This window comes from Neovison vison, chromosome 6 (genome assembly GCF_020171115.1).
Source record: "Neovison vison isolate M4711 chromosome 6, ASM_NN_V1, whole genome shotgun sequence".
NCBI classification, from domain to species: Eukaryota; Metazoa; Chordata; class Mammalia; order Carnivora; family Mustelidae; genus Neogale; species Neogale vison.
This window is the reverse complement of record NC_058096.1, coordinates 213,270,439-213,298,116: the sequence shown is the minus strand read 5'-3', so window position 1 is coordinate 213,298,116 and position 27,678 is coordinate 213,270,439. Positions and strand designations below refer to the sequence as shown.

General features: G+C 51.2%; 1 protein-coding gene across 3 annotated transcripts in view; it reads left to right on the top strand.

Annotated features, from left to right (window-relative positions):
• Window positions 1-2,020: 2,020 nt before the first annotated feature.
• SLC27A1 (solute carrier family 27 member 1) overlaps window positions 2,021-27,678 on the top strand; it is a 35,396-nt gene continuing 9,738 nt past the window's right edge. Inside the window, exons 1-7 of one of the 3 annotated variants that reach the window (XM_044253957.1) lie at window positions 2,021-2,727; window positions 4,175-4,342; window positions 24,254-24,648; window positions 24,781-24,942; window positions 25,046-25,115; window positions 25,904-25,995; window positions 26,067-26,176. In XM_044253957.1, coding sequence (XP_044109892.1) covers window positions 4,176-4,342; window positions 24,254-24,648; window positions 24,781-24,942; window positions 25,046-25,115; window positions 25,904-25,995; window positions 26,067-26,176 — 996 coding nt within the window. In that variant the 5' untranslated portion in view covers window positions 2,021-2,727; window position 4,175. Of the gene's footprint in view, window positions 2,728-3,646; window positions 3,868-4,174; window positions 4,343-24,253; window positions 24,649-24,780; window positions 24,943-25,045; window positions 25,116-25,903; window positions 25,996-26,066; window positions 26,177-27,678 lie in introns of those variants that run through there. The other 2 variants (XM_044253959.1, XM_044253956.1) reach the window with 2 other exon arrangements.

Genomic DNA, 27,678 nt, shown 5'->3' with positions numbered 1-27,678 from the left:
AAGGAGATGCATGACTGCCTGTGCCCCTATACCTATCATGTGCCTGGCCCATTCAGTCTGCAGATGCGAAGTCACTTGTCAACCGTGGCGCAGTGGTGATCAAGAAATATTTGTTGCACAGTGCTCTAGGAGATGAGCAGGACCGCCCAGAAGGCAACAAAAGTACAGAGGGGAGAGGGGACCTGCCCAAGGCCACCACCTGGAGGGTAGAACTCGAATTTACCCCCCACCAGGTGTTCAGGCCTCAGTTTTCACGTCTGTGAAATGGGGATAAGACAGTGCTTCATCCAGAAAACCGGGGGAGAGTTGCACTTCAGAATTGGGAAGTTTTTTTGGTGTCTTATGAAAGTAATCGAGTGTAAAAGTTGCTGTATATTGTGTGATGCCCCTGGGGATCTAGGAACAGCCTTTAAGCAAAGGCATAAATAATGGATAAACAGGGATACAAAGGGGTAATTGACCATTGAAATGGATTCGGTCAGCTCAGTGGGAGGTGGTTCTTCTGCACAGGAAATTGGGTTCTCCTCCTAGTGTGAGTCTGGCTAGAAGACAACCAAGCCAAAGAGTGGGAAAAGGAAGGGTTTTATTCGCAACAAGTAGGGAGACCACGGAGGATATTTCCCAAAGTAGTGTTCTCTCCCTCCTCCCTACAACAAAATTGGGGAAATTTTAAGCTAAGGATTCATGCATATTTATGAAGGGGCTTGGCAAAGGAAAGATCTGTAGAGAACTGGGGCAAAAGTCATCAGTGTTTGAGAGCTCAAAGGGGTTTAAATTCTGCAATGACTCAAGACTGTGTTTTGGGTCATCCTTTACTTCTACAACAGCGCTGGGAGTTTGACCCCTGATTTATTGTCTGAAATGGTACGGCTCGCCCCTGGCCTGGTAGTGGATGCTAGTTTTCAAGTTCTTTTGTTTCTTTTTCTTCTTCTTCTTCATCTTCTTTTTTTTTTTTTTTTTTTTTTAAGGTTTTATTTATTTATTTGGCAATGAGAGAGAGAGAGGAGAGAGGGAACACAAGCAGGGGGAGTGGGAGAGGGAGAAGCAGGTTTCCCGACAAACTGGGAACCCAATTAGGGGCTTGATTCCAGGACCCTGGGATCATGAACCTGAGCCGAAGGCAGATGCTTAGTGACTGAGCCACCCAGGCACCCACATTCTTTCGTTTCCTTAAAATCATTAACTATTAAGGTCTATTTTTCTGCAATTTGAACATATCCCAGGAAGTTCTGCAATTGGACTTGACAATGTGCTTGGGCAATGAGGGCCTTTCAGGTGTAGATCAAAGTGGCTGGGAACCTAAAATGACTTCTCTTATGTTAAGAAAGCTGTGGTTCATCTTTCTATTTTGGGGAACCCTTCACCCTACCTGCCTACACCTACATCTGGAGTTCTGGTCCCACCTGAAGGAAAAGTTGGGTTTCCAGAGCCTTTTGGAATTGGGGATTTCAGACTGAGGACCCATAACAGTATCTTGAAGAGCTGTGGGCAGAATTGGAGAGTGATGGTCATGGACACTATTTATTTATTTATTTTATATTTTTAAAACATTTCTTTTCAGTGTTCCAAAATTCATTGTTTATGCACCACACCCAGTGCTCCATGCAATACTGCCCTCTCTAATACCCACCACCAGGCTCACCCAACCTCCCAACCCCTTCCCCTCCAAAACCTTCAGTTTGTTTCTCAGAGTTCATGGGCACTATTTACTGAGGTCTCAATGAACTTGGTAGGATGGAGAAGGAGGGAGGGAAGAAAGGGGGGAGGGGGGAGGAGGAAGGGAGAAAAGGAAGAAACTGCTGGAGAGGAGGAGGGAAGTCAGGAGGGCAGGGGTGGGGGTAAGAGGAGGGGTGCAGAGGAGGAGGGATGAAGCAGAAGAGAAGGGGAAGGAAGTAGGTGGGGGAGGAGCAAAGAAAAGGGAAAGTGGGGGAAAGGGGGAGGGGAGGAAGAAAGCTGAAGGCGGGGAGGAGAAGAGAAGGAGGGGGAGGAAGTGGGGAAGAATGGAGGAATCGGGGTCAGAGCGAGGAGGGGGAGGAGAAGTTTAGGGAGGAGGAAGGAGGGAAGGTAGGGGGAGGTGGAGGAAGGTGGGAGAGCAAGCCTCTAGCCCACATTTGTGAATGAGAGAATTTCAGCTCCAGCTCATGTGACAGCTCTGGTTCTCGATTTCTTTACCTGTAAAATGGGGTGAGCACAACAGGGCTACCTGACAGGATAAGAGCGCAGCTGTGCTTACTGGTCATTGCCGACTCTGCTGATCCCTGTCCAAGAAAATAGCCATCCAGTGGCTGGCTCTGGGCCTGTCCTCCAGATCTGCCCCCTTAACCCCCATTCCACCAACCCCGGGCAACTACAGGCACCAATGGTAGCATGTGGGAGGGGTGGGAGCCTGCCCAGCCCTGTCCTCCAAATGGTGCTGGAAGCAGGCCCTGGCTGCCTCCCAAGGAGAGCGCTGAGAAGGTCGGCCAAAGCAAGGCAGAAAACAAGCTGGGGTGGGGTGGGCAGGGGGGCAAAGGAGGGGGAGCTTGGAGGGAGGGATCCAAGGCGGTGGCCTGCATGGGCATAGCACAGGCGGAGCCGGGCCCAGGAGTCTGCAGAAATAGTGGTTCCGGAGGGCCCCCACTCTCAGGCTAGGTTTGGAGTCCTCTGTCTTGGCCTCATCGTCCCTGCCTCAGCTTCTGGGAACCCACGAGGAAGCGGCTAAGACTGAGGGTCTGTGCACCGCTCCAGGTAAGCCAGGGTCCAGGGTAGTGGGCAGCCAGGCCAGCGCTGGCCCGTGCCTGATCAGGAGGGCTTTTGGGTCTCTGGGTGGGCATTTAGAACTTCCGGTGTGGGGGGTGGGAACCTGGCGTGTAGCTTTTGCCGTCCCTGGGCTCCTGGGGTGTTACATTGAGATTTAACTGACAAGATTTTGCGTTATGGATTGGGGATTAGTTGAGTCCTTGAAATGTATAATTAAGACTGAGGTGGGGTTTGGATTTAGAACATCCTGAGGCTCCTAGACTGTGAGTTTAGGACTCTCCGGATCCCTGGAATGTGTAAGACCCAAGAGGCGTCGCAGCCTAGACTCAGGATAAACGGGGCGAGAACCCAGTACACACAGGCCCTGGGTGTGAACCGAGACTTTCTGGTCCCCCGGGCTAGGAATCCATTTGCCATCCAGTGCTCAGCCCTGAGCCACGCCCCTAGGGTGCGGGAGCACCTGTTTTCTAAACGCCGCTCGGGGGCGGGAGTGGGGGAGCCGTTTGGGTGTCTCCAAGACAGCGCTCGCCCTTTCTGGGCCGTTCTAGGCTCCGGTCTCGTTGGCCGTCGTCTCTCTGGCCTGGGGCCCCTCTCTATGGTCGTGGCCTCCCGAAAGGGGCGGGCTTTGGCTAAGCAGCTGAGGAGCTCGTATCTGGACAGGTCGGAAGATAGCCTTGGGGCGGGCCTGGGTTGGCAGATGGGGTGGGGCCTAGGGCTCTAGGTGGGCCAGAGGGAGGTCCAGAGGGTGTCGATTGGGCCAAAGCCCGAGGGCGGGGCCAGTGGCCGGGGACGGAACCTGGGCCTGGGTTAGGGGCGGGCCGGGGGGGGGCCCTAATTGGGAGTGGGCGGGGCGTTGACTGTGGGCGGGACCAGAGGCCAATCTGGGGGCGGGGAATGAATGGCGGAGTAGAGATAGAGACGGGTCTTGGAGGAAAGCCCCGGCCCTGTGGGAACTGGGGTGGATCCTGTAACCGAGGACGGCGCTAGATCACGGCAATGGAGGAAGGCTGATCAAGTGCCTGGGAAGGGCCTGTGTCTGTAGTAGGGACGAGGTGGAGCCCATGTTTGGGGCCAAGTCGTGAGCCCGGAGCTTGGGTTCAGAGCCCAGCCGCTAGGTCAAGACGTGGGGTAGGTCTTGACAGTGACTGGCGGAGTCTAAGAGCTGCGTCTGAGGGCGTGGCCTGTGCTAAGAATTGGCAAAGAGGCTTGAGCCGGGCCAAGAAGAGGAGGGAGGCCTGTGCCCAGCATGGGACGGGGCGGAGCCCTGATCCGGGGGCGGAGTCTGTCGGGACCTGGCTAATTCCAGGCAAGAGCGCGGGGCTCGAAGGGGGTGGCTTGGGCTCCCTGAGGAGGCGGAGCCGGGAGCTGGGGGCGGAGCTCATTCTGGGGGCGGGGCCCCAGCCTTCCGCGGCCTGAGAGCTCTCCGCCTCCCCAGGATGCAAGCTCCCGGTGCAGGCTCGGCCTCCGTGGTCTCGCTCGTGCTGCTGTGGCTGTTGGGGCTGCCGTGGACCTGGAGCGCAGCTGCGGCGCTCGGCGTGTACGTGGGCGGTGGCGGCTGGCGTTTCCTGCGCATCGTCTGCAAGACCGCAAGGCGGGACCTCTTGTGAGTGCAGTCGGGGCCTGGCCCCGGACCAGCTGCGCGTCTTGGGGGGTGATCAGAGCGGGGGTGTTGCAGGGGCGGAGTCGGGGGCTCTGAGAGCTTGGGGTGAGGGGTTTTGGAGACTGGCGGGAGAGGCTTAGATGAGGGCGGGGCTAGGGGCGGGGCAGGGACCTGAAAGAATGACGGATTGGGGGTCTCTGAGGGGAACTGGAGGGGACAGCTAGACGGTCTGTGGAGGGAGAGAGTAAGTTTCAAGATTCTAGAGGCTGAAAAAAAAGAAAAAGATTCTAGAGGCTGTTTGGGAGACCTCAGGGGACTGGGCGATAGCTTGGAGATCTCTGGGCAGCTGGTAGGTGTTCCAGAGAGCCGGGGCTGATTGGGAGGCTTGGTTATTTGGGGGTCTCTGTGGGGACTTGGTGACGGTGAGAGGCTTCTAGGGGTTCTTCAGGGATTTTCATAGGTCTCTAGGGGCCCTGGGTGGCGACCCAGTGGTCTTTGGGGGATGCAAAGACACTTTGGAGTTTTTTAGGGCTTTCTCGGTGGGTGAGGGATGAAGGGGCTTCTTGAGACATCTGTAAGAGACTTTTAGGGTTTCTGAAGGGTGTGTGTCTCCTGGGGGCCATTTACCGGTTTCTCTGTGGCCCGGGTGCTCTTTGAAAGTTTCGGATCTGTACAGGATTTGAGGGGTTCAGAGTTTGTGGAGACGTTGCTGCGTATTCCAAGACTTGTTTGGGGATCTCTAGAGATCGTGATCTTTCACGAGGGGATTCTGGTGTCCTATGCGGGTTTCCTTGGAAGAAGGTCTCTGGCGTGTCTCCAAGGGGAATGCTTGAAGAAGCTTTTGGGGGTCCTCCTGGGGTGAAATAGGTGTTGCTGGGGGTTCCCATTGGAAAGAATCTTAATAACAACCACCACATGGGAATGCCTGAGTACCTGCTGTGGGTCTGCGGGGCTGATCCTCACAGGTGAGGTGGGGTAAACTAACTAACCCATTGTAAGGGTAAAGAAACTGGCTCTGTGAGCAGCAGGGATGGGATGAGTTGGGAAGAGTCCCACCGCCAATTGACTGGTTCCGAACCTTCTAGAATTCGTCCTTTTCTCTCCATGCCCTGGCCCCTGCCTCTGCCTTTGGTCTTTCTGACCAGATTTGACTGTGCCCTCTGTTGACACATCCTCCACAACCCCCATCCTCTGCAGGAGAAAGACTCAACCTCCAGCTGGACACTAGGTTCTGTGACCTACGAGGGGATCTGCCCACTCGTCACTCCCCATCTTCATAGATTCACCTGACCCTCACATCAGCATGCCTTGTCAGGCTCAGGATGTTCCCCCTCTGCCTGGAACACGCCAAGCCTCCTTTTGCGTGGTGATGCTTTATGATGTTGCTACACTGGCCTTCTTGCTGGCCCTCAACATGTGCAGTCCTGGGGCCTTTGTACTTGCTGCTGTCTCTGCCTGGATCACTCTTTCTCTGCTCTTCCTTTTCATCAGGCTGTGGCTTGAATGTCACCCCAAGAGCCCTCTCCTGACACTGTGTCCCTGTATGCCCTCCCACCTTGTTGGCTTTTTGGCAGAATGGCCAACATTTGCAGAGTGCTTCCTCCATGCCAAGGCTAAACATGACTTCTTTAAATCCTCCCAGCAACTTGCCCCCTGTGTGACTCTGGGCAAGGGACCAGCCTATGCTGTGCCTGTGATGTGGGTACTCTCTTGTCCCCATCTAACTGATGAGCAAACTGAGGCACAGCATAGGCTGGTCCCTTGCCCAGAGTCACACAGGGGGCAAGTAGTGGGGACAGGATTAGAACCTAGGCAGCATGGCTCCAAAGCTTGACTTGGTGCCACTAGTAGCATCTGTCATTTGTAATTATCTGCATTTAAATGCTTTCCAAAAAAAAGATTTTATTTATTTATCTGAGAGAGAGAGAGCTTGAGCACGGGGAAAGGCAGAGGGAGGAAAAGATTCCCGGCCAAGCAGGGAGCCCAGTGTGGGACTCGATCCCAGGACTTCGAGATGAGGACCTGAGCCGAAGGCAGCTGCTTCACTAACTGAGCCACTCAGGCGCCCCATCGTTTGTAATTCTCTTATGTGTCTGATTTCTTGCCTTTTAATTGTTGAGCCTCTTTCTCCCAGCCAGGCTGGGGGCCCTGTGGGGGCACAAGGGAAGCTGTGTGGGGTCTTCGTGCCACCTTGGATGAACTGGTTTCCACATAGGGTGGCATAGGGCAGGAATATGGGCTGTGTGTGTTGGCTGGCAGCCCTTCCCTTGCTACTGTGGGCTTGTCCAGGCCCCAGCTGTGCCTCATTGATCCTGAGTATCTGTGCCTGCCTGTGTTCCCCCGGGGATGGAGTAAGAGCTGGGCGGACTACAACTCCCTGACCTTGGGCTTGACACACTTTTCTGTAGGAGACTGCCTCAAAGATGACCCAACCACCTGGTCTTCACTTTCATATGATCCCCCCCATGCTTTGAGTGTGGGCTGGCTCTAGTGATTTGCTTGCCATGGATAGAATACAGCAAAAGTACTAGGATACTATACCCAAGATTAGTAATAGAATGTGGCTTCCATCACCAGTACTCTCTCGGATCGCTCCCTCTAGGAAAAGCTGGCTGCCCTGATGCGAGGCAGCCCATGTGAGTGAACTTGGAAGTGGATTCTGTCCCAGTGAAACCTTGAGAGGACTCCAGCCCCAGCCAGCACATTGATTGTAGCCTCACAAGACACCTGGAGCCAGAACCACCCAGCTAAGCCCCTCCTGGCTTCCTGACCCTCAGAAGCTGGGAGATAAGAAATGTTTCCAACTGGTAATTGCGGAGATGATTTGTTACACAGCAATAGCTAACTAATGCAGCTTGCTTAGCCCTCTCTAGGGACTAGGATCACAGTGCTAGAAAGAAGGAATGCCTACTAACCTCACTTTACAGGCTGGTGTACCAAGGCACAGAGAGATGAGGTCATTGACCTAGAATGCACAGCCAAGGAGGACTTAGGACACTGGGGTCCCTGTTCTTAGCTACTGTGCAGTGCTGGGAATGGTGGGGGGCCTGCACTGAGACCCGGGCATCTTCTCCCACCTCATCCCATGTCCCGTATTTGCGGCCTGAAATCTGATCCCGTTTATCGAGTTGGTTTCTGTCTGTTCTGGTGCTCTGGGGCTCGGGGTGAAAACATGAGGGGGCAGAAGAAATAGAAAGAAGAGAAGGGTGAGAAGAGATCTCAGGAAGGGCTCAGAGGTGGACAGTGGCTTCTTTGTCTCCGGGTAGGGGTGGCTTGGGCTGCTGCCAGGTGGGGCAGCCCAGGCAAGTGGCTAGAGCTAAGAGCACTGGAGTCCACTGCCTGCCCACGTGGGTGTGCTCCGGAGAAAATGGGGGCGAGGGCAGGATGGGACAGTTGGTAAGGGCTGGGCCTTGCCTTAAGTGCTCATGTACCCTGATCATCACTAGCTCTGGCCTCAGTGCCCGTTGCCTGGAATGTCACTTATAGATGGGGGCTGTGGGGGCGCTTCTTGGCTGGAGCTGCCTGCTCTGGTTCCCAGTCTTGCTGGTGGTCCTTTCCCCATGGCTATAAAAGTAGTGCCAGCTCCTGGGGTTCTTGGGGTGCTCTGTGAAGTTTATTCATGGCAAACTCTCAGAGGAGAGCTGGGTACCCAGTAGGCACTCAAATGCATTCGTGCTGGCTGCCATCAGCTGGTTGGGGGCGGTGAGGGGGGGCCTTGGCGGCTGTGTGGGTTGGATGGTTGGGGGCTGGGTGGCCAGAGCCAGTGTGTTTAGCTGTGGACCTCAGCTGTGCCCCTTGCTGGCCCCAGGAGTCGTACCTTCGGAGTCTCACTTCCTCCCTCTGTAAAAACAGTCGTTGTGTGGTACCGCCTCTTCAGGAAGCATGCGTTGAACATCTGCATGCAACATGGGCACTTGGCCTGCCTCATGGTACGCGGTGAATACTTTATTAATGCTTTGTGGCAAGCCTGTGGAGGAGCAGCAGGCTCCCCCTGCTGGGGCCTGGTTCTGGGCTATTCTGTCTTGACTTGCTGGCTGACCTTGTGCATGTGAATTCACCTCTCTGAGCACCCACCTCATCCCATCACCTGTCACGTGGAAATCTTAGGACCCTACTTTGGAGGGTGCCCATGAGGTTAGCTCAGTGCCTGGCACACAGTAGGTGCTCAATAAATGCTAAGGCTGCTCATCTTAGCTACTCTGTTCACTGTTGAATGGGTGAGATATCAGGATCTGACCAGGGAGGTGGGTGAATTTTTGTTGTTTTTTTTGTTTTATTTTTTAATTTTTGTTTTATTTTTGTTGTTGTTGTTTACTTTGTTTTTTAAATTTTGTTTTATTTTATTTTATTTTTTGTTTTTTATTTTGTTTTGTTATTTTTATTTAATTTTTTAAAAATTTTGTTTTATTTCAATTTTTAAAAATTTTATCTATTTATTTGTCAGAGAGAGAGAGAGAGAGAGAGCGCATACAGGCAGGGGGAGCGGGAGGCAGAGGGAGAAGACCCTTTGTTGAGCAAGGACATGGGTACGGGGAACGAGGACCCCGGGATCATGACCTGAGCCAAAGGCAGACACTTAACCAACTTAGCCACCCAGGCATCCCAACAGGTGTCTTTTAATATTTTGTGTTTACTTGTTTTGTGTAATAGTCAATATATAACCCGTGGCACAAAATTCAAATTTTAGAGAGAGGTTTACAGTGAATGCTGTCCTCTCTGCTGCCCCCAGCCCTGCAGTTTCCTTCCTTAGAGGCATCTTCTGCCACTTTCCCAAGATACAGTTAGAAAAATCTGCACAGACCCACCTGTTCTTTGTGCCTACAGATGCCCTCATGTTCTCCGTCCTGTTTCTCACCTGGTGCTTTCTTTCCATTTTTACTTGTCATTTTTATTTTTTATTTATTTATTTTTTTAAAAGATTTTATTTATTTATTTGACAGAGAGAAATCACAAGTAGGCAGAGAGGCAGGCAGAGAGAGAGAGAGGGAAGCAGGCTCCCTGCTGAGCAGAGAGCCTGATGCGGGACTCGATCCCAGGACTCTGAGATCATGACCTGAGCCGAAGGCAGCGGCTTAACCCACTGAGCCACCCAGGCGCCCCTTACTTGTCATTTTTAAATTTTATTAAAGTCACGCGAGCTTTGAGATGAAAGCCTCTGAGCCTTCTACTTCGAGGGGCAGCTGCGTGCCCCACCTTTCGGCCACACCCACACTTTTCCTTCCCTACCTGGAATGACTCTTAGGTCTTGTCTGACTCCTTTGGGCTTTTACTCCGCCGTCTCTAAATGGGTTATGGGATGATATCTGCATTTTTTCACTTGGACACTTCATCAGTCGTCTCCCTCCGTGGAAGACAGGGATGTGGCACCCCTTTATCCCCCTTGTCCTCACGCTCTTCCTGTCCCTCTACATACATGTACGCCCTGCTCCCCAACAGACACGTGTTTTTCCATACCTTCATTGTCCCAATATTATTACAGTCGATTCTCACTATCTGCGGTAATTTTGTTTTATAAAGTCACTGCAAACATTGGATTAACAAATACTGAACCATCATTCCTAGGGCAAGTACAGGGTTAGGGTTCTGCAAACCTTTGGTCACAGCATTTTTATCAACCAAGCAATACATAACCTTGTTTTATGTTTGTTCTATTTAGAGACACCTTGTGGGGCGCCTGGGTGGCTCAGTGGGTTAAGCCTCTGCCTTGGGCTCAGGTCATGATCTCAGCATCCTGGGATCAAGCCCCGCATTGGGCTCTCTGCTCACCCAGGAGCCTGCTTCCCCACCCCCTCTCTGCCTGCCTCTCTGCCTACTTGTGATTTCTGTCTGTCAAATAAATATATAAAATCTTTTTTAAAAATAGACTTCATTTCATATATATTCCCCCCCCCTTTTTTTTTTCCAAAACAAGCTCTGTGCCCAGTGTGGGGCTTGAACTCATGATCCCAAGATTCAGAGTTACATTTTCTACTGCCTGAGCCAGCCAGGTACCCCCATAGTCTTTTTATTTATCTATTTTTTAAAAAATATTTTATTGATTTATTTGACAGAGAGAGAGCACAAGCAGAGGCAGCAGCGGGTAGAGGGAGAAACAGGCTCCCCAGTGAGCAGGGAGTCCGATATGGGACTCGATCCCAGGACCCTGGGATCATGACCTGAGCTGAAGATGGATGCTTAATGACTGAGCTGCCCAGGTGCCCCGCACCCCCATCCCCACACCATAGTCTTTTAAAAGAAATGTATTTTCTTGACTCAATACCAGTGAACTTATGGCCAACAGCATTGTAACTCACACCTGAACAAAACTTTCTAAGTAAGGCACATCCCAGCCTTCTTGCCCTTAGAAACACTAGAGAGCACTTTAGCATTATGCCTGGAGGCCCTTTTAAACAGCAAAATCACCAGCAAAAAGGACAAAATGCAAAAAATGTGGTGCTAAATAGACTGCCAAAAGGATGCTTGTTTACAGCTTGAGCAGAAACAAGAAGGCCGAGTGTTGCCTTGTTTGACCTAACCTGGGAATGTACACATTGGCAATGCAACTTACTTGCTGCTCTGTGTGTGTCCTCGAATGGCTATGAAAGTAATGTGGATGTTGATTTTGGGATTACAAATAAATTTTAGTGAGCAGGCAGATTTGCAATGAAGAAATCTGTCAATAATGAGACTTGACTATTATCCATTATTATAATTTGGTCAGTTCAGTAATTGGTGTTTACATTTTCTTTTTTTTTAAGATTTTATTTACTTGACAGAGAAAGACACAGCAAGGGAGGGAACACAAGCAGGGGGAGTGGGAGAGGGAGAAGCAGGCTTCCCACCGAGCAGGGAGCCCGATGCGGGGCTCGATCCCAGGACCCTGGGATCATGACCTGAGTCGAAGGCAGCCCCTTAACAACTGAGTCACCCAGGCACCTCTACATTGTTTTCAACAGTAATAGTATTCTCACTCAGTTGAGCTGTCTAGTATACTATGATCATTTTTTATTCTGTTAACAACCTTTGTGTATTTTCTTTGAGGTTATTGGTTGCCTTTATATTTGTTAGTTTTCTTGGTATTTATCATTACTTCAAGCCCAGACAACGGTTGTCTCTCTCTTCTTTCATGACTTTTATAGCATAAGATGGGCTTTCAGTTTCACCTTTTTTGGAGAAGTCTCTCTAGCCTTCAAATTGTCCAGGCTAGGCTCGTTGCCTCCTGCACCTGTTGCATAGCCATCATCTAGGCTTAATCCTAGCCACCATCCCGAGGATGGGTATTACTTCTCTGCCTGCTTGTGATCTCTGTCAAATAAATAAATAAAATCTTTTTTAAAAAATGGAATTAGCGGGGGGACGCCTGGGTGGCTCAATGGGTTAAGCCGCTGCCTTTGGCTCAGGTCAGATTGTGGGGTCCTGGGATCGAGTCCCACATTGAGCTCCTTGCTCGGCGGGGAACCTGCTTCTCTCACTGCCTCTGCCTGCCTCTCTGCCTGTTTGTGTGTACTCGCTTGCGCGCTCTCTCTCTCTCTGCTCTCTCTCTCTCTGGCAAATAAATTTAAAAAAATAAAAATAAGAATAAATGGAATTAGTGGGCACCTGGGTGGCTCAGTGGATTAGGCCTTTGCCTTCGGCTCTGGTCATGATCTCAGGGTCCTGGGATCGAGCCCTGCTTTGGGCTCTCTGCTTGGCGGCGAGCCTGCTTCCCCCTTTCTCTCTGCCTGCCTCTCTGCCTCTTTGTGATTTCTGTCTGTCAAATAAATAAATAAAATCTTAAAAAAAAAAAAATGGAATTAGCCCGCCATCTTGAAAAGTCTTGGGTTGGATACCCTGCTTCCTGGATCCCTGGTGGTTTTTTTCTTTGGTTTACTCCTTTGCTCTGTTGCAGCACATCCTTATTAGCTTTTGGAGAAATATGGATGAGAGGTTAATTTTTTAAAAAAATATTTTATTTATTTATTTGACAGAAATCACAAGTAGGCAGAGAGGCAGAAGGGGGTGGGAAGCAGGCTCCCCGCTGAGCAGAGAGCCCAATGTGGGGCTTGATCCCAGGACCCTGGGATCATGACCTGAGCAGAAGGCAAAGGCTTTAACCCACTGAGCCACCCAGGCACCCTGAGAAGTTAATTTTTTGAGACCCTTCACATATGAAAAGATTTTAATTTCTACCGTCACACTTGACTGATGGTCTGGGGATAGACTTCTAGGTTGGAAATTATTTTCCTTCAAAAATGAAGACATTTCGGGGCACCTGGGTGGCTCAGTGGGTTAAGCCTCTGCCTTCGGCTCAGGTCATGATCCCAGGATCCTGGGATCGAGCCCCGCATCGGGCTCTCTGCTCAGCAGGAAGCCTGCTTCCTCCCTCTCTCTCCGCCTGCTTCTCTGCCTACTTGTGATCTCTGTCAAAAAAATAAATAAAATCTTTAAAAAAAAAATGAAGACATTTCTTTTCACATTATTGTTGAGAAGTCAGAAACCCTCCCAATTTCTGATTTTTTTTTTTTCCCTTTCTGGAAGCTTCTGGGATCTTTTCAAGATGGTGGGCTAAAAGACTTTTTTTAAAAAGATTTTATAAAAAAGATTTTTTAAAAAAAGATTTTATTTATTTATTTTTTAAAATATTAAAAAATTTTTTTAAAAAAGATTTTATTTATTTATTTGACAGACAGAGATCACAAGCAGGCAGAGAGGCAGGCAGAGAGGCCGGGCGGGGGGGGGGGGAAGCAGGCTCCCTGCTGAGCAGAGAGCCCGATGTGGGGCTTGACCCCAGGATCCTATGATCATGACCTGAGCCGAAGGCAGAGGCTTAACCCACTGAGCCACCCAGGCACCCCTATTTCTATTCTTTGTATGATCTTTTGGTTGGTTTCAGGTCCATGAAGTTTTTTTGAATGATATTGATGATTTACTTAAGTTTATTTCCTTTGCTCTTCTTGGAACTCCTGTTATTCAGTATCTGGAACAGCATTTGGTTTGATAACTACTTTTTTTTTTAAGATTTTATTTATTTATTTGACAGACAGAGGTTACAAGTAGGCAAGAGAGGCAGGCAGGGAGAGAGGGGAGGAAGCGGGCTCTCCGCGGAGCAGAGAGCCCAATGTGGGGCTCCATCCAGGACCCCGGGACCACGACCCAAGCCGAAAGCAGAAGTTTTAACCCACTGAGCCACCCAGGCACCCCTGATGACTATTTATTGAATAAACGTAATGTTGGACCTTCTTGGCTGGTTCTCTAATTTTCGTTTTTTCTTTTCCATCTCTATCTTATTATCCTACTTTCTGTGATATTTCTTCAAATATACCTTCTAACCTTTCTTTTTTTTTTTTTTTAAAGATTTTTTATTTATTTATTTGAGAGAGAGAGACAGTGAGAGAGAGCATGAGCGAGGAGAAGGTCAGAGAGCAAAGCAGACTCCCCATGGAGCTGGGAGCCTGATGTGGGACTTGATCCCGGGACTCCAGGATCACGCCCTGAGCCGAAGGCAGTCGTCCAACCAACTGAGCCACCCAGGCGTCCCACCTTCTAACCTTTCTATTCATGTTTGACTTATGCCCTCACATTTGGAATTTCTTATTGTGATCATTATTTGTTTAAAGTAAAAGATTTTATTTTTAATTTTTTAAAAACTTTTTTTTTTAAAGATTTTATTTATTTGACGACAGAGATCACAAGTAGGCAGAGAAGCAGGCAGAGAAAGAGAGGGAAGCAGGCCCCCCACCAAGCAGAGAGCCCAATGTGGGGCTCATCCCAGGACCCTGAGATCACGACCTGAGCTGAAGGCAGAGGCTTAACCCACTGAGCCACCCAGGCGCCCCTATAAACTTCATTTTTTTAAAAGATTTTATTTGTTTATTTGACAGAGAGAGAGCACACACAAGCAGGGGGAGCAGCAGGCAGAGGGAGAGAGAGAAGCAGCCTCCCCACAGAGCAGGGAGTCCCATGTGGGCCTCGATCCCAGGACCCCAGGATCATGACCAAGCTGAAGGCAGATGCTTAACTATCTGAGCCACCCAGGTGCACCTCTTAGCAAGTTTCCAATATGGACTACAGTACAGACAGTCCCTGGCTTTCAGCGGTTGACTTAGAATTTGTCCACTCTACAGTGACGTGAAAGTGATATGCATTCATTAGAAACTGTACTTTGAATTTTGATTTTGGATCTTTTCCCAGACTACCGACAGGCAGTGTGAGACTCTCTCGTGATGCTGGGTGGTAAGCCTCAGCTCCCAGTCAGCCATACGATCGGGGGTAAGCGGTCCACCCAAGCATTCTATTTCTCACTTTAGTACAGTATTCAATAGCTTATGTGAGATATTCAACACTTAATTTAAACCACTGAGCCACCCAGGCGCCCTCAACACTTAATTAAATTGGCTTTGTGTTAGATTATTTTGCCTAGCTGTGGAGAGTCTGTAAGTGTTTTGAGCACATTTAAGATAGGCCAAACTAAGCTGTGATGTTTGTTCGGTTAGATGTATTTTTTTTTTTTTTAAAGATTTTATTTATTTATTTGACAGACAGAGATCACAAGTAGACAGAGAGGCAGGCAGAGAGAGAGGAGGAAGCAGGCTCCCCGCCAAGCAGAGAGCCTGATGCGGGGCTCGATCCCAGGACCCTGAGATCATGACCTGAGCCAAAGGCAGCGGCTTAACCACTGAGCCACCCAGGCGCCCCTGTTCGGTTAGATGTATTAACTGCATTTTCGACTTAGGGTATTTTCAACTTACGATGGGTTTATTGGGATGTAACACTACTGTAAGTCGAGGAAGATCTGTTTTTTTTTTTTTTTTTAAGATTTTATTTATTTATTTGAGAGAGAGAGATCACAAGCAGGGATCTCAAGCAGAGGGAGAGGCCAACTCTGCACTAAACCTGGAGCCTAACATGGGGCTCGATCCCAGGACCCTGGGATCATGACCTGAGCCAAAGGCAGACACTTAACTGACTGAGCCACTCAGGCACCCGGAGGAAGATCTATATTACGAACTATGGTCACTATGTTGTACGTTACATCCCTGTGACTTCCTGATTTTATATAGAAGGTTGCTTCCTAGACACATTTCTACCCATTCTACACTGGAGCCTGGGATTCAGCTTTCTCCCACTTCCAGGGACCCCCATCTGTCATCACTGCTCCCCAGCTTCCAGAAGTGGGGAGATTTGGTCTCCATTCCCATTTTCCTAGTCTTTGTGTTCACACTTTAAAAAACAAAAATCCCTTTACTGGCTATTTTGGTGGGGGCGGGGTGGCAGGGAAGCACAGTGATCAGTCAGTGTCTGGGTATTTGATCTGCCAGCTTTGCATGAAATCACCCATGCCTTTTCTCACTTGTGGCTCCTTCCTCATCCACCTGTGTTGGGGCCCCATTCTCATAATGGCTGTACAGCCTTCCATTGTAAGGACCGACCATTGCTCATTGGACCCCTCCCCTACTGCAGGACATTGGGTTCTTTCCATCCTCTACTTACTGAAAGCTACAAATGAATAATGCTATCATTTCCCCCATGTGACTTTAACAGGCCGAGACCGATCTTCTAATTAGTGGACTGATCCAGAGCTGTGGAGAGAGTCCCATCCCTGTGCAGTCTCTTCCCACTCTCTGTTCTCTCTATCCCACTGACCTTGGCTGTCTTTGAAATGTGCCAGTGTCCTTCCTGCCTCCAGGCCTCTGCACTCAGGGTACTGTCTGCCTGGAATGCTTTCCCCCTGAGCTTTATCGACTGCTGCCTCCTTCCTATCCTCTAAAATGCAGTGCAGATGTTGCTTCCTCAACGTGGCCTCCCCCATTCCCATGGATAATGTCTTCCTTGGTTATGCTCTATCACATCAGTCTGTTTGTTTCCTTTTTAGGAAACTTATTATAAGACTACCATTGCTGGGGTGCCTGGGTGGCTCAGTGAGTTAAGCCTCTGCCTTCCGCTCAGGTCATGGTTTCAGGTTCCTGGGAGCCTGCTTCCCCCTCTATCTCTGCCTGCCTCTCTGCCTACTTGTAATCTCTCTCTGTCAAACAAATATATAAATAAATAAAATCTTAAAAAAAAAAAAAAAAGACTACCATTGTTTTTCTTTGCTATTTCCTTGGTTATTAACTCCCTCTCCTCCCTAAATCGTAAACCCCATGTAGGCAGTGATCACACCTACCTTAGTCACCTGTGAGTGTAAGGAGCATGAATCCCAATTTGGAGTGGCATTGGCAGTTAGGAACATTTACAGCTGATTATAACATGGAGTTCTGACCTGAGATGGCTTTGGGCCGGTCAGTTCATTGTGCCGTATGTTGTCATTGACTCGGGTTCCTTCTGTCTTTATGCTCTGCCATCCTTGCTGTAAAGGTTTCTTGTCTCCAGCTGGGTACCCTCATGGTCTCATATTGGCTGCTGTGGTTCCAGCCATTACATGCCTGTGACAGCTTCTCTGGGTAGAAGAAAGGGAACATGGGACTGCTGTGTTTCATGTTGAAGAGATTGTGTGAAAGTTGCTTATGTGTTGCAGGGAGGTGTATGCGCTGGGAGTTCAAGAAGCCAAAGAGGTCACCGAGCGGAGCCCGATTTCTAGGGCTTTGAATGCTGAGCAGAGGAGCGTCGTGTGCCCAGGGAAGGGTTCTGAGCAGGAGAGCAGCATTGTTAGACTGGCATGCACCGAGGAGGAGGAGGGTGGCGCAGCAGGGAGGGTTTGGGGCAACCAAGACGAAAGTGGACTTGTTGCTGGACAGTAGGAATGGAAACATGGGCTCCCCTGTTTTAGGTGCTGGGGTGAGAACAGTAAGCAAGACAAGGATTGAAGATGAAGCATGGTGTATAGGCATATCTCGGTTTATGGTGCTTTGCAGATATTGTGGGTTTTTTTGCTTTGTTTTGGTTTTTTTATTTTTATTTATAAATTAAAGGTTTGTGGCAATCCTATGTTGCGCGCATCTCTTGGCACCATTTTCTTCTCACGTGAGCGTTTGCTCATGTTGTGTCTCTGTCACATTTTCACATTTTGATAATTGTTGCAATATTTCAAACTCCTGTTTCATTATCATTATATTGGTTACGGTGATCTTTTTTTTTTTCCCAATTTATTTATTTTCAGAAAAACAGTATTCATTATTTTTTCACCACATCCAGTGCTCCATGCAAGCTGTGCCCTCTATAATACCCACCACCTGGTACCCCAACCTCCCACCCCCCCGGTTACGGTGATCTTTGATCAGTGATTATGACTCGCTGAAGCCTCAGATGATGGTCAGCATGTTTTAGCTGAAGAAAGGAGCTAAATAAAGTATTTTTTTTTTAAAGATTTTATTTATTTATTTGACAGAGAACACAAGTAGGCAGAGAGGCAGGCAGAGAGAGAGGAGGAAGCAGGCTCCCTGCTGAGCAGAGAGCCCGATTCAGGGCTTGATCCCAGAACCCTGAGATCATGACCTGAGCTGAAGGGGCTCAGTTCGTTAAGTAACTGCCTTGGGCTCTGGTTGTGGTCCTGGGGTCCTGGGATCGAGTCCCATGTCGGACTCCCTGCTCAGCGGGGAGCCTGCTTCTCCTTCTCCCTCTGTCCCTCTTCTGTCCCCTGTCAAATAAATAATATCTCTAAAAAAAAAAAATAAAAGATTTTATTTGTTTATTCATGAGAGAGAGAGAGAGAGAGAGCAAGAAAGAGCGGCAGAGGGAGAAGCAGCCTCCCTGAGGAGCAGGGAGCCCAGTGTGGGACTCGATCCCAGAACCTTGGGTTCACAATGTGAGCTGAAGGCAGGTGCTTAGCTGACTGAGCTACTCAGTGGTCTCTAAATATGTATTTTTTTTCCAATTTATTTATTTTCAGAAAAACAGTATTCATTATTTTTTCACCACACCCAGTGCTCCATGCAAGCTGTGCCCTCTATAATACCCACCACCTGGTACCCCAACCTCCCACCCCCCCGTCACTTCAAACCCCTCAGATTGTTTTTCAGAGTCCATAGTCTCTCATGGTTCATCTCCCCTTCCAATTTACCCAAAAGCACATACCCTCCCCAATGTCCATCACCCTGCCTCCCTTAAATATGTATTTTTTTGATTAAGATACATACATTGGTCTTTTAGACATAATGCTATCTATTGCACACTTAATAAACTAGAGTATAGCGTAAACATAACTTTTATATGCCGTAGGAAACAAATTCATTTGATTTGCTTTGTGGTGCTGTTTGCTGTATTGTGGTGGTCTGGAACCAAACCCACAATATTTCTGAGGTATGCCGGTGCTCACTTCCCGTGACACAAACTGGGTGACCTAAGACATCCGAATTTAATTCTGCTATAGCTATAGAGGCCGGAAGTCTGAAGTCAGGCTGTGGGCAGGGCTGGATCTTTCAGGAGGCTCTGAGGGAGACTCTCTCATGCCTGTCTCCTGGCTTCCGGTGGCGGCTTGTGCTCCATGGCAGTCCCTTGGTTTGAAGGGAGGTTGACCGTTATCTCTGCCTCCATTCTCACGTGGCCTTCTTCTCCGTGTCTGTGTCTCCTCTTCTGTCTCTTATAAGGACATTTGTCATTAGCTTTGGGGTTTACCTTAGTCCAAGACGATCTCTTTAAGATCCTCAACTAACTAAGATCTACAAAGATCCTTTTCCCACATATGGTTTCTTTCACAAGCTCTGGAGGCCAGGACTTGGATATGTCTTTTGGGGGCCACCATTCACCCTGCTGTGCAGGGAATGGGGCCTGGCCCAGACCAGAGCCAGGAGACCAGGAAGACTGACTACAGTGCTGGTCCCATGGAGTCATGGTGGGGCCCGGGCTGGGCTGCCAAGAAGGTCAGATTCTGGCTGGTCTGCACTGGAGAAAGTCATTTGTTCTCTCCATCCCTGAGAACCTCCTAGGTGCCACACCCCATCTGGGCTTATGGGACAGCATGTTCAGTGTGACACGCTCTGAATGTGTCCAGTGGAGCCCACAGTCTAGTGAGAGAAGAATAATCAAAAAGGCAACGAGGACATAATAAAACATCCGAAATTGACAAGAAGGCTTGAACATGTTGGGGGTGGGGCAGGGATCACTGGTGGTGACTCCAGCCAAGGTGATCAGGGCAGGGCCTCAGGCGCAAGTAGGCAGATGAGAGGAAGCAACCTTGCAAAGATCTGGGGAAAGGAAGAGGGAAGAGCAGGTGCAAAGCGCAGAGGCAGGATCCCGCTGGGCAGAGGAACAACGGATCCCTCTTCTTCAACCCTTCTTCTTGGCTGGGCACTTAACATGCTTGACAGATATTAGGCTGAGAATTGCATTGTTTGGGTGGCTGCTCTGGGCCCCACTTCCTGTTTGTAAATAGGGCAATGGCAGGACCTACACTTTGGTGAGCTGGAGAATACCTTGGAGGTCGTTTGGTCCAGTCTTTGGACATTCCAAGTAAGGAAACTGAGGCCTATAGGGAGGGCAGGGTCTGCCCAGGCCCCCACAGCTTGTAGGCAGTCAAGGAGGCTTTGAACTAAGATCGTGAACTCTAGGGCACTTTTTTCTCCTGGGTTGTGTTGGCGCTCAGAGCTCCTGGACAGGTGCTTGAGAAACCAGCTCCGCCGCCTCCTCTGCCTCTCTGCCTTACCCCTGGGGGCTTTGCGGGCTGACCCCTGCTCTTATAACTTGCTTGTTCCTCTCTTTTCCTTGCAGGGTGAATACCAATGAAGTTGCTGGGCAGATAAAGTGCTAATTCCATTCTGATTTCTTATTCACCATGTTTCCTTCCCGGGGGGAAAGGATAGCAACAGAGTTGGTTGGGCATATAGGATGTGCCAGGCCCCATCTTCAGCGGTCTACCTCTGGCCTCTTTTCTCCCCAGCATGACCTGGGAGGTGGGGGATCTTATTGTGCTCATTTGTCGTGTCCCAGGACTGCTGTAACTGACCACAAACGTGTGGCTTAAAACCACAGGAATTTGTCTTCTTCTAAGTTCTGGCGACCAGAAGCCAGCCATCGAGGTGTCGGCAGGTGTGCTCCCTTGGAAAGCTCTCGAGGGAATCCTCTTTTGCTTCTTCCAGCTTCCGAGGGCTCCAGGTGTCTTGAGGCTCGTCCCCTGTGTTTCTGGGTTCTCCTTCAAAAGACACCTGTCAGTGGACTTAGGTCCCGCCTGGGGAATCGGGATGACCTCGTCTCATATGCACCTCAGTTACATCTATAAAGATCCTACTTCAGGATGAGGTCACGTCTGAGGTTTCCGGTGGACATGAATTATTGGGGACACTCTTCAATAGCCACAGTTGCATGCAGATGGGGGGGGGCGGGGCTGTGTTTGCGTAGCGTGGTAGGATACCAGCATCGGCCTGTGTTTCGTGCCAGTACTGTATTCCCGGACACAATAGACAGGGTGCTTACTCTCATAGACATCAACATAAAATGCCAGGAAACCCATAAAGGAAGCTGGTCATTTCCGATTGTGATGATTGCTCCGAAGGAATAAAACGGGCTGGGAGCGTAGCAGTTACCCATCAGTTCCATGGCTGCGTAACAAATTACCTCAGAACCTAGAGGCTTAACACAAGGCCCAGTATTATTTCCTGTGGTTTCTCTGGGTCAGGAAGTCAGATGTCACCATGTTGTCTGCTCTGCCAAGTCTGGGGCTTCCGCTGGCCGACTCAGAATCTGGGACCAGAATCACCCGAAGTTTTGTTCACTCAGACGTGTTGTTAGAACACCTGTATATGGGCTCTCCACATGGTCTGGGCTTCTTTGCAACTTGGTGCTGGGTTTTGAGGGCCACTGTCCCCAGAGAGTGTGAGAAGATCGGTGTGCCTAGAGGAAGGGGGTGCTGTCTCTGTGCCCCCATCTCAGAAGTCACACAGCATCACTGTTGCTATGTTTTCTTCATTAGAAGTGAGTCCCTGAGTCTGCCCCTTCCCGAGGGGCAGGGAAATAGGACCTGCCTTTTGAAGTGAAGACTGCCAAGGATTTGCAGGCAGGTTGTCAAACAGCCATAGTGATCCAAGCTGGGCAGGGCAAGGAAGACCTCTCCAGGCAGGAGCTGGAGCTGAGAGGTAAAGGATGTGAAGGAAGCCTGATGAGATGTCTGGGGCAGAATATTCCAGCAGTGCCAACTGCATGGGCAAAGGCCCAGGGGCAGGAACCTTTGCCAGGCTGAAAATCAGGGAAGGAGGTGAGAGGAAGCTGGAGGAATAGATGGCAGGATGAAGTGGACAGATAGATGGAGGCTGGGGCAGGCGGGGCTTCACAGGCTGTTTGGAGGGTTAAAACATTTTTGTGGGGAGAGGGTGCCTGGATGGCGCTGCTGGTTAGGCATCCGTCTCCTGTTTTCAGCTCAGGTCACGATCTCGGGGTCGTGAGATCAAGTCCCATGTCTCAGCATGGAGCCTGCTTAAAATTCCCTTTTCTCTGTCTCCCTGTGCCCCTTGCCCCCCCCTTAAAAAATAAAAATAAATAAAAGATTTTATTATGGAAGATTTCCTGCCTATGGAAGTGGAGAGAATAATGTTTTGAGCCCATGTGCCCATCCCCCAACATCCATGACCTTCACTGACTCTCCCTCTGCTCTCGGAGTCCCACGGGCACATCCTTTCACCTGTTAGTTTTCTAGAGTCTGTCTCTGGGAGGCAAAGACTCCCCCTTTTTAACCTTGCTACAAGATATTCTTCCCGAGTTGTCCTGTTCATTTTTATTGTAGTGAAGTGTGTATAAAATTTACCTTAGTGACATCGAGCACATTCACAGTTACGTAACCACCACCTCCATCTGGTTCCAGAACATTTCCATCACCCTAAAAGGAAACCCCATTCCCATTAGCAGTCCTTTCCCCTCCCCGCAGCCCCTGGCAACTGCCAATTGGCTCTGTTCCCATGGGTTGTTTTTGAGGTATCACTTACATAAAATGAAATATACCCGTGCTAAGTGTACGTTTGGGGTTTTCGATCTAGGTAACTACCACCATCAAGATACAGAGCATCCCCATCTCCCCACAAGACTCCTCCCGCCCCTTTGCCACCAGTATCTCAGCCCCCCAGCGCTCACTGTGGGCCGCCCCCCCCACCGCACCCACCGATCTGCGTCTCCCACGTGATCAGCTTCACCTGTGCAAAGCAGGTGCTTGCTGTGTGGGCATGAAGGAATCCGTGTTTCTGCACTGGTCGCCAGGGAGGGACGGGCTCCTGGGCTCCAGATTCAGGGTCTTGAAGGGAGTCATTCAGCCTCTCTTTGCTAAGCACCTACTATGTGCCAGGCTCCTGGTGGGAGGCAGGCGTCACTTCCCCTGGTCACTGCAAACAGGGGCTTGGATGAGCAGAGCTCTGTGGTTAGAGGCCATCAGTCACCCTGGGAGTAACGGGGCAGGCACCCAAAGGGGACTGGTGGGTGGTAACCCCCCCACCAAACCTTTGGTTTTGGTCCTTACAGCTGTCCCCCTGCCTGTCCTGCCTCTCTTCACAGAGGTCTTGGCCTGGGACCTTGCTCCTCCTCTCACCAAAGATCTGGCCAGCCGTAAAGAGGTGGCTGCTTTTTTTGGGCTGCGGGCTTCAGGTCTGGCATGAGAGCTCCAGATGCCTCTCTCTCTCTCCCTCTAAGAGTGTCCTGTGGGATTATTTGTGGCAGGCTCACTGCGCTCCAGGAGAGTGGGGCCTTGGTCTGTCTCCACGGCTGTCTCTCCAGGGCCTAGAACAAAAATAGACACAAGTGCCTGTCATCCAGAGCAGGGAGAGATAGATAGCCCAGCAGCAAGATGGTAGGTCAGGAAACTGCACAGGGCATCTGACAGTGTAAGTGCTGTGTTGAAAAATAAACAAAGCAGGGATCAGAGGGGGTTGGTGATGGTACCGTAACAGATGGGTGTCCGGGAATGGCCACCTGAAGAGGGTGGCATTTAAGCTAAGATCTGATGCAAGTGGGGTAGGAGCAATGTAGATGTTGGTGGAAGAGTGGTCTAGGCAGGGGGCATGACCTGTGCAAAGGCCCTGAGGTAGGAGTGTGCCGGATGTGCTCAAGGAACAAGGAGGCCCCGTGGCTGGAGTGAGTGAGCAAGGGGGAGCTGGCAGGGGAAGCAAGATGGAAAGGGAGGTGGAGCAGGAGAAAGTTGGAGGGGGAGAAGGGTTATGTCCGGGTCACCACTGGGTCTTGCCCATTGGGAGCCTGGCACACAGGAGATGCTCATCATTTGGGAGATGAGAAAAATCTGACTCTATGCTGGCTGCTACCTCCAGGGATGGAGGGCACACTGAGGTCCAGGTTTGGGCACATGAGTACAGTCCGGCCTGTTTATTGGGTACCTAGTACGTGCCAGGCTCCTCAGCCAAACCAGATGTGACTTCCCCTTGGGTGCTCACGATCTAGGGGTGGGGGGAGCACCCATTATCGAATGGCTTTGCACAGAGGCTTTGATGGAGAATAGGGGATAGGGAGAGCTTCCAAGGTGGGCAGGAGAGAGTTTTCTGAGCCCAGCCAGTGCCTGCCCCAGTTTGGCCCCATTTGGGGGACTCTATGCTTGATGGAGGAGCAGTGGGCACAGTGCAGGGGCTGAGCCCTGGAAGTCTTCCTGGAGGAGGTGATAAGGACACCAGGTTGGGGTGGATGCAGCATGAGGAATCCAGGCTAAAGGTGGTGGTGGGGTCCATGGGAGGCTCTGGATGTTCCAGGAGAGAAAAAGAAGGACAGGACTGGACCCTGGCTCCCTCAGAGTCACTGAACTAGCTGGGGTGGAGAAGGACAGAGTCACTCTGATTTTCATGGCATGGCATGGCATGGCATGGCATGGCCAGCTTTGACCATCTGTGTACTTCTGGGCTGGCTGGCAAATTGCCCTTTCTATGCCCTTAGTACCCCCAAGAGACCCAGTGACCAAAAGGTCCTTATTGAACCTTTGCCTTCCTTGGGGGTGCAGGACTTTCCCCCCTGCTTTCTCCAGATGGAGATGCTGAGGCTTGGAGAGGTCTGGAGGCCAGGCAGGGCACCCAGTGACCTCATCCCCTCCATCCGCCCTCCTCCCAGTGGCCTCTTCGTGCTGATCCGTGTCCGTCTGGAGCTGCGGAGGCACCAGCGCGCCCGCCACACCATCCCGCGGATCTTCCAGGTGGTGGCGCGGCGGCAGCCGGATCGCCTGGCACTGGTGGATGCAGGCAGTGATGTGTGCTGGACCTTCGCGCAGCTGGATGCCTACTCCAATGCTGTGGCCAACCTCTTCTGCCAGCTGGGCTTTGCACCAGGTGACGTGGTGGCCATCTTCTTGGAGGGCCGGCCAGAGTTCGTGGGGCTCTGGCTGGGCCTGGCCAAGGTGGGCGTGGAAGCCGCTCTGCTCAACGTTAACCTACGGCGCGAGCCCCTGGCCTTCTGCCTGGGCACTTCGGGGGCCAAGGCCCTCATCTTCGGAGGGGAGCTGGCGGCAGGTGAGGTTGGGTGCACGCATCACCTTGGGTCGGGACTCCCGGGTTTCTAGGACCGGGAGATGGTGTGGTGCATCCCAGGCCTTGGGAGGGGCCCTGGCCATCCTTGACCGTGACATCTGTTTTGGACTGCAGCAGTGGCCGAGGTGAGCGGACAGCTGGGGAAGAGCCTGGTCAAGTTCTGCTCCGGAGAACTGGGGCCTGAGGGCATCTTGCCAGACACTCAGCTCCTGGACCCGTTGCTGAAGGAGGCCTCCACAGCCCCCCTGGCACAGCCCCCTGACAAGGGCATGGATGGTGAGGCCAGGGTGGGACACCCTTCTTCAGCCAGTGCCTACCTACCCTGTCCTCTTGTCCCACCCACCCAGTCTTCGGTCTCCAACACACGCATCTCCTGCAGATCGACTCTTCTATATCTACACCTCGGGGACCACAGGGCTGCCCAAGGCTGCCATTGTAGTGCACAGCAGGTAAGGGGCCCATGGGCCTTATCCCAGGTTTGGAGAGTGACTCCAGGTTGCCTCTATGGCTGACCCTTTCCCTCAATCTTGTTGGGATCTTGGGAACATTTCTGTCTCAACCCAGTAAAACCCACAGCCCATCTCAGGATAGTGGTGCTCTGTGTCCCTCCTTGGTCTCTTGCTCCTCCTCCTACCCCTAATGGCCCTGCTCCCCTCAGTGGCTGCAGAAGGGTTTAAAATCCTAAACCAGACCCCCCTGTGCCAGACTTCCCTGTACCTGCCTTGGCCCTCAGAGTAAAATCCATGGTCGCATTGTGCAATGCCTGCCAATTCTCTCTGCTGTCCTCTTCCTTCTCTCCACCCCTCACTCCTAGCCTTTCAGCTCCTTACACTTCCTCAGATCCACTAGTGTCCTTCTGGCCTCAGGGCCTTTGCACATGCTATGTCCTCCACCTGGCAGCTCTTCCCCGGCCCTCCCCGGTCCCCACCATGGCTCCATCTCACCAGGTCTCAGCTCATGCGTCACCTCCCCACACAGGATCCCCCAGCCTCTCTGGCTGTGTCACCTTCAGCCCCTCTCTCCGTTTATCTGCTCTCCTATTTCTAATGGCCCCTAGCACCACTGACATTATTGGCAGCATGTTCCTCTCCAGCACCCCTGTGAGCTGGGCTGGCTCTGCCTGGGTCCCTGCGGTGTTCTGTCCCCTCCCCCCCCCTGCGCCCCTCTCTGCACGTTCCCCCCACTCCCCTGCCCGGGAGGATGTAATTCGCAGCCCCTGCACTCCCCGCCCCTGCAGGTACTACCGCATCGCAGCCTTCGGCCACCACGCCTACAGCATGCAGGTGGCAGACGTGCTCTATGACTGCCTGCCCCTGTACCACACCGCAGGTACTGCGGGTGGGTGGGGGCGGGGTGGGGGGCAGGGACTGGGGACTCCTCACCGAGCCCGCCCTCTGCAGGGAACATCATGGGCGTGGGTCAGTGTCTCATCTACGGGCTGACGGTGGTCCTCCGCAAGAAGTTCTCCGCCAGCCGCTTCTGGGATGACTGCGTCAAGTACAACTGCACGGTCAGGCCCCGCCCCTCCCGCGTGGCCCCACCTTCCACCTGCCAGGCCGCCTCCGCGGTGCAGCCACACCCCCACCCGCCTTCCAAGCACCACCCCCACCCCGCCCCACCATGACTGCTCTGGAGAGGGACAGGAGGGTGGCCCGCCCCAGGCTAAACCTACCCCCCCTCCCCCGTAAGCTCAGTGGATCCGCATGACTGCGTGAGAGTGGGCAGAGGCACCACCAAGACCATTTTGCAGGCCGGGAAACTGAGGCCTATACTACAGACGGGGTGGGGCCCAGGCTGCCGACTTCTCTAAGGAGTCCGCTCTGTGCCCCAGGAGTCTTCCCTGCTGGTGGCCCCAGGAAATCAGGAAATGAGACCAGTGTGTCCAGACCCCGCTCTGGGCTGGTTAGGGCCACAAGGTGTGGGGCTTCCAGGCGGGGTGAGCATGAGATAGAGGTGGAGGACATCCACGGTCCTGGAGAGGGGGAGGATAAGGGGAACTAGGCCCTGCCCAAACCTCTTTTTTCCCCTCACGGTGAGAGGAAACCAGCCTGAGGATCTCAATGCCCTGATGGGGGTTTATATACAGGTTCTAGCAACTTCCTCCAGGAAGAAGGGTTGAGGAGAGGAGAGAAGGGGGTGTGGTCAGGGACCGCCAAGTTTTGGCAGGTGCCCGCCTTGCCTTGGACAGGTGGGGACCAGAGAGGTCAGGCTGGCTGCCCAGATCGCACAGCTAGGCAGGGTGGGGGCTCTGGGCTGGCATCCTGGGGACCCCTGGGGGCAGAGGCTGGGATCGGCTCCACTTTTGAGGATTTTCCGTTTTGCTCATGGGGAACTCTCTAGGAACATCGTTAAACCAAGTCTTGAAATGCGGAATGTTTTATTAACTTGATGATCAAGAGTCGTGAATATAGATAGTCCACACTCTGAAAGTTCTGATTATGGTTTCGCTGTGGGGAAAGACTTATATCAGTCCCTGATTTCGCTAACCGAAAGAACTCCAAAGAGGATTTTCTCTTTTACAAGAAAAAAAACAACACACATTCTAGTACTGATGTATATCTTTCATAAAAGTGAAGTGTAATTCGTACTTTTAGGTATCAGGAGATATGTTTGATGCTGTTCCAGCTTATGAAAGTTTTCCTAGGAATGCTCTGTTTTCGGGTTGTGGGCAAAGGCTGTGTACATGAATATGGACAGAAGAAGGTACAGGTGATTCCCAAGCACCTGTCACTGGCCCCAGGGGGCCTTCAGACACCCATCCCACCCCCTCAAGCCCCACCCACCTCCCTCCTCCTGCATCCTTGTGAAGCAGCCCCCAGAGAGAAGTGTGTGTCCTTCACAGAAATGCTTCGGGAAAACCTCCGAAAGATGAGAACGACTTTGTTTTGGGGGCAAAATGTGTATAAAAGAAACCATTTTTATTTTTTTACTTTTTAAAAAAGATTTGTTATTTATTTATTTGACAGATAGAGATCACAAGCAGGCAGAGAGGTAGGCAGAGAGAGAGAGAGA